Source organism: Adiantum capillus-veneris, chromosome 5 (genome assembly GCF_014529385.1).
Source record: "Adiantum capillus-veneris isolate H3 chromosome 5, ASM1452938v2, whole genome shotgun sequence".
Classification (NCBI taxonomy): Eukaryota; Viridiplantae; Streptophyta; class Polypodiopsida; order Polypodiales; family Pteridaceae; genus Adiantum; species Adiantum capillus-veneris.
This window is the reverse complement of record NC_140935.1, coordinates 83,115,772-83,127,679: the sequence shown is the minus strand read 5'-3', so window position 1 is coordinate 83,127,679 and position 11,908 is coordinate 83,115,772. Positions and strand designations below refer to the sequence as shown.

Below are 11,908 nucleotides of genomic sequence, written 5' to 3'. Positions count from 1 at the left end.
ATATAGTAGATGCTATAGGCTCCGTTGGCTTGACAGTTGCAGGATCAGATACAGTGTCTGAGTACCCTAGTGACAGTGAGGTCACATTTGCTTCCTGTATTACTCCTTATTTTTTGACGTCTGAGGATAGTGCACTTCTTTTGCAGTGGGTGCTAGACAGGGACGCTACTTTTCATGTGACTCCGTATCGTGACTGGTTCAATAGCTATTCTAGAAGAGTGCATGGTAGTGTGCGATTGGCAAATGGGTCATTGCATGAGGTTGCTGGTTCAGGAGATGTGAGACTGTCATTACCGAGCGGTGCATCGTACGTGCTCAAAGATGTGCGTCATGTGCCAGATTTGACGATGAGTTTGATCTCCATTGGTTAGCTCAGGGATAGTGGATGTCGGGTATCACTACTTGAGCGATATTTTGCGTTGCATTTGGGTTCGCTAATGATTGCGAGAGGTGCTAGAGTTGGCACATGGTACCCATTGCACGTAGTACTGGTGCGAGATGGTCGAGTCTCAATCTTGTTACAGCCATGCAGAGAGCGAGAGACCCGGACAGTCTCTTTTGCTCATGGGTTGCAGGGTGCTTTGCATGGAGTGCAGAGTAGTGAGCTCGTTGTGCACACAGTTGGGGCACGACTTGAGCAGTCACACAGAGAGGTGACAGAGTCACACATGCATGCTTTGCTAGTGACTGAGCAAAGCAGAGAGTCAGTTGTGCGAGATACTTCTATGCAGGATAGACAGGTAGAGCGGTCTTGCTCTAGTGAGTCACGACATGAGGACGTTGTGCAAGAGTCTATGCGTACGGAGTTAGAGCATGAGAGCTCTAGTGAGTCACAACAGATTGAGTGGTCATGTTTGCAGTGGATGATTTCAGAGGAGGCTGAGACGTCAGCGATTATGCAATCATTCCTTTCTATGCTCGACAGTGAGCATGGGGATATAGTTGTGCAGGATATGTCTTCCAGCAGACACCTAGAGCAGCTGGTTTGCTCCGAGGTTGCACGATAGGTTGATGCGTCTTTTGCGGACAATCAGGAGATGAATGTGGCTGACATGCCTTGTCAGTCAGAGATGCCTATTGCCAGGGATATATATGTTGATGCATGCTCCGTAGAGCTAGCAAGGCCCGCTAGCATTGCATCGGCATTCGGTGGTCTCATGTATGAGATGCTGATCTTGAGACCGGATATCGCAGCTGCAATGGGAGCATTTGCAGTTGGGATTGTCAGTCGTTTGTTGACTGATGATGGCATAGTGCACGAGGGAGATATGTAGGTATTGCGTACATACTTGCAGTACGTGTGCGATACGTCTGGTGGTGTATGGACTTACACGAGAGCAGGACAGCCAGATGCACACGATCACAGCCAGCCAGTGGACATCGATTGAGAGCGATTTTCTCTCGCCTTTTGTAGTCTTTAGACCATGTTCCCTTGCTTAAAGGCACAATCACCTTTAAGTGGGAGGTTGTTGGGGTATAGGCGCCTGTGCCTTGCCCGGCCGCCCAGAGTCTGGGCGCCCACTGACTTGTATACCTTATACATAGTATAAGTCCCCACCCATATCTATGTGTCGTGTGTCTCCTTCTCTCTCTCACTCTCCGTCTGTGGTGCTCCCCGATCCCCTTCACTTAGCCTCGTGCTCAAGCTCTTTTACAAACCCTGGACTTTTCCTATGTCATTTTTTACACAAGAGGAGAGATCTTGACAGCCTTTTGGGATTGGTTATTTTGACTCCCCATTGAATAGCAACTTTTGGAGTTCAAGATTAGTCAAATAGATCCATGAGATCTCTTGGTTTCTTGGGATTTCACCCTTCGTCTCTTGCTTCCTTCTTCCACTCCCTTCCAAACTTCATTCCTATGACATTAAAACCGCTCGAAGCATTCTTCTTCCTCTAGTCTCTATTGTGGTGAGGCATGCACCATCATGTGGGATCCCCGAGATCGAGAACATCCAACAAAGAACCATATAGCGAGACTTGACATAGAGTCCATCCCGCCATAACCCTCAGCATAACCAAAAAGAAAAATTAGGAAACACCGATCCCAATAGACGTACCAATGTCTATCAACCATTGCCGGAGTTGTAGGTCGCCTCAACAAGCCCTTCTGCAAGATCTCACAGGCCATGCATTCTGAGGTAGCGCGATGCACCAACACAAGGGCCTGCTGAGCCACAATAGCCCCCAAATTGCATAAGCGTTAATCGCTCCCTACAGATGAGCAACAACTTTCAAACAAGGCTTTATCTAAAGCCATTACATTGCACCCTAGCCCGAGATGCGAGGCAGTTCCTCGCAAAGAAGTGAGAGGTCCCCCAAGGTGTCAAAAGTCCAAAAATGGAGGGCCAATAAAACTGTTGCTGAGGCATCATGGTTGCCCAACCATGGCCTCCCCTCTCGAAGGCACCTCTGCAACAAAATCCTTTCCTTACTTCAACCCTATCCTCCATTATATATGTACATCTTTCCAACGTTGTCGTTTTGTAAGCATCAATTAAATTACAAAACGGCACTTACAATTAGGGAGTGTGAACCATTTGTCACGCAGGTATGATCCATGTGATAGTCTTGAAAAAGATTCATGTTGGCATTCTAAGCGCACCCACTATGGTTCAACCCTTGAGACATGTGGGTGTGGATGAGTGGACACAATCCCGTAAAAGCGAAGCTTCGAACGGCTTTAAAAAAAAAGAAGAAAATGTAAAGGAGTCAAGCCATCCAATGAAGTGAAGTAAAAGAACCCATTCACAAACTCACTTCACTTGTTTGTATGAAATGTAGTTCCCATCGATGTAAGAAAACAATAAAATTACAAATGTCCATGAAAGAGTAGAAGCAATAAAAGTACAAATGTTAGCCTAAATCTCTTATCGGCCTCTAAGAGAAAGTCAATTGTTAGGTAAAGGCGATGTGTCTCACCGTGCTTTGCCCTTGTCCGCCAGCGAGTGTCTGGCCGCCCACATTTATCTCCTTATTCTTTGTATGAGGAGCTCTCGCTCACTCTCACACTGTTCTCATACAATGAGATTTGGGAGCTCCACCCAACATCCCTGTGTCATGCTCTCTCTCTCTCTCTCTCTCGCGCTCTCGCACTCTCTCCATCTTCGCTGCACACACGCATGCCTACAATCCATTCCTTCACACCAATATCCTCTGGCATGCTTGTAAGGGTATGCGCAAGCGAAGGGGGGTAAGAGTATGAGTTACCCCCTCCCTCCTCCCCTAACTGCACCTCAAAAGGTTGAAGTTAGAGTTAGGCCTCTTACGAAGTTCCTACTGTGTGCATGAGGAGACGTCACATGAGTGTCACTTCTTTTCTTTCTAACAAATTATGGCCCTGTGTGCATGAGGAGACGTCACATGAGTGTCACTTCTTTTCTTTCTAACAAATTATGGCCCTCTCCGACGTGCGGGGGTACCTAATGTTGGAGGCGTCGGCGAGCTTGGGCCTCGGGACTATTTGACACCCCCTTGTTAGGTGGGATCGACGGTGTACGATCTCTGGATGATGTGAACTGTCCGTTTATTGTCAAGAATAAAAAGATTTCTATTGGGTTTGCCCCCACAATTGAACCCACCAACTCCCACATTGAATGTAACGACTCTCCCATTAAGCTATCACGCATCACTTGAGATGGGGATGAGAAAGTAAAATAATATGGCAACAATGACGAGGTGTGATCACACGGTGTTCACTTTGGGATCGTTGGGGTCACACACTGATCACTTTGGAACACAAGGTGACCACATCTAGATTGGGATTCACACGAGGATCACTTGATGTTCACATCGAGTTTCTTTGGGGTTTACTTTGATCGTGATCACATGATGATCAGTTGGGGATTAATTTGCCATCGGACGATGCAAAACCAATCCCACCACCCCCAATTAATAGGGACCATTGATCCCACCTGACAGGAGGGTGTCAAATAATCACGAGGCTGGACGGAGTGAGGGCCCTAAGAAAATATCCAGATTGATTGATAGTAGATATCCCACGTAGTGACCAGTTGGCACTGAGAATTTAGAAAGTTTGCATGCGCATGTGCATGCGTGAATAGGCATGACATGACTCATGAGTGAGACTTCCATTGCAAGCCTTCAATGGTTCAGATGTAATGTGGGTTCGGACATGCAAGGCAGAAGCCTGACTAGGCTATAGCATAATTAACCTTTCACAAATTCACACAGGCTCGCGAGGCGGAGTTGCATTCCGCACAAACGCACGCAGTACACTGTGTGTGTGTTCTCCCCCGGCTCTCCAGAACCACACAGACTTGCATACACTCTCAAAACGAGGAGCAGCAGTATTATTCAGGCAGGCACGGGTGCCATTCTTCATTATCTTGCACCTCCAGTGTAGATCGACCCCCTCAAGCCCAGCGCACGCAGATCTCCAGCGTTTCTGTTCAAGGTGATTGGCTTCCTCTATGCTAAAATGCAACCTACATTGTCTTCTTCCCTAGAACTTTACTGCTCTGAACATGGTGGCAGTCTGGATATGCTCATTTTAATCTTTAATCATGTGGGTTTGTAGTTCTGCAGAGACGTGCTCCTTCCTCCGGTTGCACATGATTTAGCCTTGCCTTTTCTCTGCCATTGAGCCCAATGGCACCCCGCTTTCATTTGGAAGACTCATTCGCAGTTTTAGAAGAGGAACCACGTACTCCCAGAGAGACAACGTACACTCCCCAGGAAGTTCTTTCTCACAATAGGCCTCAAGATTGCTGGCTAATTATCCATGGCAAGGTTTACGATGTCACATCCTGGTAACTGTTTTGTGGTCAGTACACAGCGTTTTTAATTTTTTTAGCGCTTCATGTATGTTCTTGTTTCCTTCTGCTTGAAATGGTGCAGGATTCCCCATCATCCTGGAGGTACTCTCATCTATGTTAACGCAGGCAAAGACTCTTCTCAGCTCTTTGATTCGTACCACCCTCTCTTTGTCAGGTAATTAGAACCTTCATGTGCAAATTTATTGTTTGAAAATTGTTATGGGTTTTTTCTGGTTATTTGTTCTGGTGGAAGCAAAGAGCAACCTGGTTCAAAACCCTAGTGGATATAGACATTACAAGCCTATGATTGGGAAGTCTACCTACAAGACATTGATAGGGAAGTTTAGCTTGCACAATAAAGGCATGTTACTGAAGCAACAAGGAAACAGTTCTGAGCTATTAGAAGCTGGAAGATTGCTAAGATTATAAGGGTGTGTCTCGATGCAGACCTTGAAGCGCTCGAGTGCCTTCATGTTCAGGAAGGAGAAGCTCGATAGGGAGTCGTAATAGGCATGTAGATTCGACACTGCAAAGGCTTTGGATTAGTGTCTGCTTCTTAGGTGCTAGAGGAATTGCATTATATTGCCAAAGTGGAAGGGGCAACCTGTTTGATACTTTTCCCCAGCATCGACTTCTGAGTTTGTCAGCACTGTCATAAGGCAATATTTCAGGCTGTACAGACACGTTTGTTTCAACCTTAGGCTGGACTATATCAATATAGCAATAGAATTGGTAGCCTACTTATAATTTTATTCTATGACTGCATACATCCATTAAAATGAAGGCTGGAAAAATATGCAGGAAAATGCTGGAACGGTACTGCATAGGTTCTCTTAAACTATGTGGAGCAGAACAAGATTTGGGTGTGCCCTCTGTCAACTACAAGAATGCTGGAGAGGAAGATTTTTATCTTACCCTTAAAAAGCGTGTGGAGGATCATTTTAGAAGGATGAAGGTGCACATGAGCTTTTTTGTGCTGTGAAATGCGCTTGTTGTCTATTGAGTGCCTGAGCTTAACTGTTTGCCTTTCAGGTGAATCCGAGGGTGCATCCCCACATGTTCTGGAAATCTTTATTTGTGTTGTCCATATATATGCTGAGTTATTTTGTCACATTTTATTGGGGTGGAAGTTTTGTCGTAGCCATGGTTGCTGCAGTGGCCACAGGATTTTGGGCTGCTGAAGTTGGTATATGCATACAGCATGATGCCAATCATGGTACGTAAGTTATGCAATTTTTCTGTTGAGGTTGTTTCTCTTACAGCCCTAAAAATTTAGCCAACTGCCGGTGAACTTTTACAGGAGCGTTTTCAGACAGGCGAGGTCTGGGCTACTTAATGAGTGCATCCCTGGATCTTGTTGGGGCAAGTAGGTCAGTGCTGTTGGATAGTTTGTTCATGCCTCCAACCTACTGGCTAGGCGTCTTGTATTGAGTATTGAGATTTACTAAAGGTGGAGTTTGCAGTTTCATGTGGAGACAGCAGCATGTCGTTGGCCATCACAGTTTTACCAATGTAAATGGCTACGATCCTGATATAAGTGAGTTTTCTTTTGCATATTTGCACGGTTTATTATTCAAGCTTCACATCTATGCTCGTATGGTGGTGCTTTGACCAGATTGTATTATGGATTGTCCCAGTCCTACTTGTTAATTTCTAGTTTTTATGTTCAATCAGGAGTGAATGACCCTGACCTGAGAAGGGTTACAGCAGATCAGCCTAGGCATGATTACCATTACTTTCAGGTGAATTTTTGGAAACTGCAATGTGAATCTTTTTCCTGATTTTGCACTAAATTATTACTGGGATTTTGGCAGCATTGGTATCTGGGATGTCTCTATGGTCTTCTCGCTTTAAAAAGTGTGTTTGTGGATGATTTTGTGGCATACAAATCCAGCTCTATTGGCCCGTATGTGTTTGCTCTGTGCCTTAATTAAGTTATTTACTCAGTGGGTACTAAAATAAGTAGATGCTCCAGCTTCTTCAATAAGTTTATTACTTACAGCATTTCTGTTTCAGAATTAAAATCTCAAGGATGACGACATTGGAGTCTTGCGTCTTTTGGGGTGGGAAGTTATTTTACATCTTGTATATGCTGGTCTTGCCTGCTATTTTCAGCTGTCATAGTGGCTCTCGTGTGGTTATTCTGTACTTGATCAGCCAGGTACTTTGTTACTACTTAATTTTTATGGACTTTCAAGCTTGTTGTATTTTTTTGTTTAGAAAGATACTGAATTGTGGTTATGACATGGCAGCTGATTGCTGGCTGGACTCTCGCATTAATGTTCCAAGTAGCCCATGTTGTAGGGGAGGCCGATTTCCCAGTCGTGGAAAAGAAAGATGGAGCGTTTAGAGTATCAGATGGTTGGGCAGCACTTCAGGTATTGATTGTTTGATCTCATTTTTGGTTTCAGAATACTCTTTTCATCTCGCTCGACAAACCTTAGCTACGTTGGTTGGACTCAGAGGACCCCCAGGGTATAGGAAACGAGGTGAAAAGGCTCCACACTTTGATGTTTTTTCCTTGTTTCTGTCCTCAGGTGAGCACAACAAACAACTTCAGCACAGATTCTCTTTTCTGGACGCATATAAGTGGCGGTCTTAACTTTCAGGTTTGTTGTCTGGATAGTGCACCTTCTCTGTAGAATTGGGGCTTTGATGCAAAGTTTTTGATGATTTTACGCGGAAAATTTTGGAGCAGTAATTTGAAATTATGAATTTGAGACACTTAAGAGTATTCATCCATATAGGTCAGAGCAAGTGTGCTCTCTGTTTGTTTCTTCAAGCATGCTAGTTGCACTATGTTCCAGTCTCTCCTTCAAAAAGAATTTGACTGGTCTATAAGGCGAGAGCTATTATCAATGTCGTCAGGTGAGACAATGGACAACTCTGTCCTCTGATAAGAGATGTCCCTTCTGATGGCCTTCTAGCAAAGATTCGAGGCCAGATCTGCATTTTTTTGCTTAAGGCATAGGTCCTCTTAAGGAGAAACTATTTATATGGCTGATATTTATAATGTTTCAGCCATGAGAAGGGTTTCAGATCCTTTTATTCAGATGGAAATCCCGAACCTGGCATTTTCAGTCTAACGTGTAAGTAACTTATCCGTGACCAAGATGGGACCCAGTAGATTCGTCCTAAATCATAGGCACAGTACATGAGTGTGCCCACCCCCCCCCCCCCCCCCCCCCCCCCCCCCCCCCAAGGAAAGAACAGTAATTGTGAAGAATGGCCCTGCTTTGGAGGGCCTGTGGCTCTGCAGCATGCTGTTATAGCTGCCCAGATCCATTATTGTGGGCCACGCATATGGTGGATCAGCTTGAGCCATAGGTAGGGCGTTGATCATCCGGTGGTTCCACAGGCAAAAATTAGATTGGGGAAAAGGAGCCTAAGGTGTAGGTCCTCCATCCTCTTTAAGTGTGAATTGCAGTTTAACACCTTCGTTGAAGAAGCCTCCATCCAACCCAAAGGAGTCATTGCAAATGGAATATGCCAATCTAAAAGGACCACATCCACAATGTCAGTCTCGTCTTTACGATGTCTTAGTCTCGTGCTTGTGTTATCCTGCATTTTGGGCGCTTAACTCCATTGTACATCCCTAGGCAAATCACAATCTGAAGTGAGGCTCCCAGGGTCTAGGCTGGATCAGCAAGTGACTCCCAATCCTTGCAGTGCCATGCATTTGGCCCCCGTACCAATTGCTTGTAAACTCTCTCTTCCATGCAAAATGGGGGGCCTTTAGAGGGAGGGGCAAAGGTGCTTCCATTATTGTAGGAGGCTCATAGGATCATAGCTGAGGCCAGTGTCCGCAATACATAAAAAGCCCAATGCTGTCTTTGGGAGCCATGGATCTTATGTTGGGGGAACTATTATCGATTTTGTGCAATAAAAGCTCCTTCCATTGCTCACTGCCTGAAGGAGACTATGAAGTTGATGAGTATGAGTTCCAATTCACATGTGTTCTAGTACGCTGGCTTCAAACAAATTAATTTATTTCAAGTTTGATTTTTCTCATGCTCTTCAAGAGCTGGGAAAACATGGATTTCTGAAAGGGGTGAAAACTGCCATTTCTTCCTGTTGATGCAGATAGAGCACCATCTTTTTCCTGGCATATGCCATCTTCATTATTCAAGTATACAACCAATAGTCAAGGAGACATGCAAGGAATTCGATGTTCCCTATAACTGCTTTCCCACTGTATGCATCTCAAGTTGATGGTTTTTACTTATTCAGGGTTTAGTCATGGCCGTTATGCTATTGTTTCTCTTCTCATGCCTGCAAATATCTTTTTTGACAGTTTTGGTCTGCCTTAAGAGCTCATTTTGATTATTTGAAGAAAATTGGGAGGGCCGACTTCAAGCTGCGGTTGGATGGTTGAGAATTTGCCTTAGCTCATTCTCAGGGGCACAGTTACCCTCTTTTTTTCCCCCCTTAACCCGCAGTGCACATTTTGGAACAGCAAGGGTAATGACATTTCTTTTGGTATCATTACCGCAAATATTATTAGTCTTTGAAAGGTGTTGTTGCTCTACACATAGCAAGGGTCCAATATTACAGGGTCATGTATGAGCTGCAGTTGAGGAAGTGCATTTGAAGTTTCAGCCATTGTTGCTGTAGTTGCACAATATTATACCTTCCAAAGGTCTCCCTTGTGAACCTTTAAAACATGTTCAAATAATGGAAAGAAAGTTTTGAGTCTTTCAAATTTCAACCATTATGAGAAGCAATAACAGCTCTGTCTCATAATTGAATGAGATAAGCTTTACTTTATTAAAGACTATCTAATAAATTCAGTTTGAAGGCCATTGGGTAAGAGTGCAGACTTGGGGCTAGGTTGTGTGAGGCTGCTCTGCAGCTCTCCTGCCCAGTGGCCCGGTTACAACTCCATGCAATTATGTGGTAAAAGGTGCGGTCAACAGCAGGTCAAGCACGCAAGATAGCAGTGATTAAAGGGAGGGCAGCTCGATTAGCAGGGCGGCTGCTTTGTGGAGGCAAAAAATGGACAAGTCTTTAAGGTACTCATGAGCGAAAGTGGGCGTTACAGCTGATTTGACGCAGCGCTGCCGGTGAAGCTTACGGGGCTGAGGGTGCCACCCGACCTAGCCCTTGGCTCTTCCACAGGTTTTGTTAAGAGACAGAGGTTTCGTCATACCATATGATGGTGTTAGTAGTTATGGTGAGTGCTATATACATAGATAACTAGTTATGATGAGTGCTATATACATAAATAACAACCTTGGAGTAAGGGAACTTTTATTTGGCAGGTTGAAGTTTTAGTTGAAAGAAGCTCCCATCAGTTCCTGTGGTTTTTTTCTTAGGTGCATGAAATAAGTGTAGAAGTCCAAATCAAGGGCTCGTGTCAAGATTTTATTTTGTAAGTTCAACTCTTGCTACCTATTGTGGTAATATTGTTCTATTTCTCTCTTAACATGCAGCCTTATGCTTGATGATAGCAGCAACCGTAGCGTTGTTGAATTTATGTTTCTTCCCATTTTCTTGCAATTTTCATTGTTTGTGACAAGCTAGGTCTAAGCTCTCTCTTAAAGCTTCGTTGTTTGGCATTGTTTCCCGGTAGCTTGGTGATGATGCTTCTACAATTGTCATTACATGCCTGTATGGGGCTATTTGGGCTGTGCAGATAACTGAAACTCCTGTTTGAGAAGTCTGTATCAGCCGACTGCAAGAAGGTAGAAACATAAATCATTGTCAAAACAGTAGTGTTAAGTCGGGCATCTTTCTTTGCTTGGGCAGGTGCATGCATGGTCATTTGGTATGGTGTGTTATCATTGGAAAATCTCTTTACTACTATAAATAGGCAATATGGGCCTATTTTATGAGGAAGAAAAACAAACATTTAGCAATTTTTTAGATGGATTTTAGCATGTAATTCATGCACGCTTGAGGCAAATATTTTGACTTCCAGATGGGAGCATGAATATATTACAAGAAATGATTCTGGAAGGCAGAGAAAAATTGATGCAGGTTTTGGGTCAAATGTCTAAAAAATAGGTGCAAAAGTGTTTTTCTAAAATCGTAGTTCAAACCATGAGAAATTCATGCAGCCAAATGACTTAGAGGTAGGAGCAAACAAAAAAAAAGAATCTATAGGGTAGTTCAACTGAGAGAGAGAGAGTGTGAGCATAGAAATAATGCATGTTATGTTTTTATGGGAATATCGCCTTGTTGTGTCTTGATGGGTGTGCATGGAAAATGGCATCTCGTGGATAGCTTCATTCAGGGCCTAACTAATCCAAGAAGATCAATCCTATGAGTGGGAGAATCTAAAGTCCAAGCTCAGATTGTGTTCATTCTATTGAACTGTTCTTGGCCTTTTCCATTAGACCTAACTGACCGCACAAATTCAATCGGCAAATGAGTGGTAATATAGGCAGATGTTTGGTTGTGATACAAAGCACCACACTTGGGTTTAGATCGCGATTATTAACACTTGTGAGAGTAAAGGAGTCAACTATGAGACATGCTTCAGAAAAGAGAACATACACTCCCAATATAGAGACAAAAAATCTAGCATTGCTCAGCCTTGGCTATTTCTAATGCCTCAAGAAACTCCAAACTGATTTTTCTCAAATGGAGCATTGAGATAAATGTTAAAAGCATATCAGCGTTGTTTAATTCATCTTCTCATTACCAATTTGATGCAATTTTCACATTACAAAATCCCCACCGAAATTACCTTTTTGAGCTAAGTGTATCTAATATTGTTCTTCTATGCTAGCTCCAAGCGGGACCAACAGCCCCCATCCATCGCTTGACATGGGTTGTTGACGACCAAAATGTGATTGACATACACTTCCTCACACCTGAACCCACTCCCTCTTGGGTGCTGGTAGGCCTAATCAACAAGTCACGTGTCTTGATATCCGAGGAGTTCCAAAGACCAAGCAAGATTTTCCAAGCAAACAAAAAAACCAAGCAATTATAACCTTTCAAAGAAAACGACTAACATAGCATTATAAACTTTGTATACATTTTGGCAATCTAGTTTGATGTTGCATGACTAGTAAATACCATTACATTCTTCATATAATATGATTGCAAAGTCGAATGAGTTGAGGATGCTGTACTGTATTGTAATATACGTACATGGCTATGATAGGCCCCTCTCGTGTGTTG

The 11,908-nt window shown here is 43.7% G+C and overlaps 1 protein-coding gene across 1 annotated transcript; it reads left to right on the top strand.

Moving 5' to 3' along the window:
• Positions 1 to 4,100: 4,100 nt before the first annotated feature.
• Positions 4,101 to 9,472, top strand: LOC147457619 (acyl-lipid (8-3)-desaturase-like). The gene is made up of 14 exons (XM_086512491.1): positions 4,101 to 4,416; positions 4,540 to 4,771; positions 4,860 to 4,952; positions 5,579 to 5,732; positions 5,810 to 5,993; positions 6,078 to 6,147; positions 6,241 to 6,314; positions 6,452 to 6,519; positions 6,592 to 6,683; positions 6,794 to 6,938; positions 7,030 to 7,155; positions 7,315 to 7,386; positions 8,861 to 8,971; positions 9,072 to 9,472. Exons 2-14 carry the CDS (start codon positions 4,611 to 4,613, stop codon positions 9,150 to 9,152), a joined length of 1,431 nt encoding a protein of 476 aa, XP_086368617.1. The 5' UTR covers positions 4,101 to 4,416; positions 4,540 to 4,610; the 3' UTR covers positions 9,153 to 9,472.
• The last annotated feature ends 2,436 nt before the right edge of the window (positions 9,473 to 11,908 follow it).

What these genes read in the sequence shown, in the direction of transcription:
- LOC147457619 (XM_086512491.1), top strand. Translation starts at nt 4,611, where the DNA reads ATGGCACCCCGCTTTCATTTGGAAGACTCATTCGCAGTTTTAGAAGAG. An exon ending in ATGATTACCATTACTTTCAG is followed by an intron (nt 6,520 to 6,591) that starts GTGAATTTTTGG and finishes GGATTTTGGCAG; the next exon opens with CATTGGTATCTGGGATGTCT. An exon ending in ATGGTTGGGCAGCACTTCAG is followed by an intron (nt 7,156 to 7,314) that starts GTATTGATTGTT and finishes TTCTGTCCTCAG; the next exon opens with GTGAGCACAACAAACAACTT.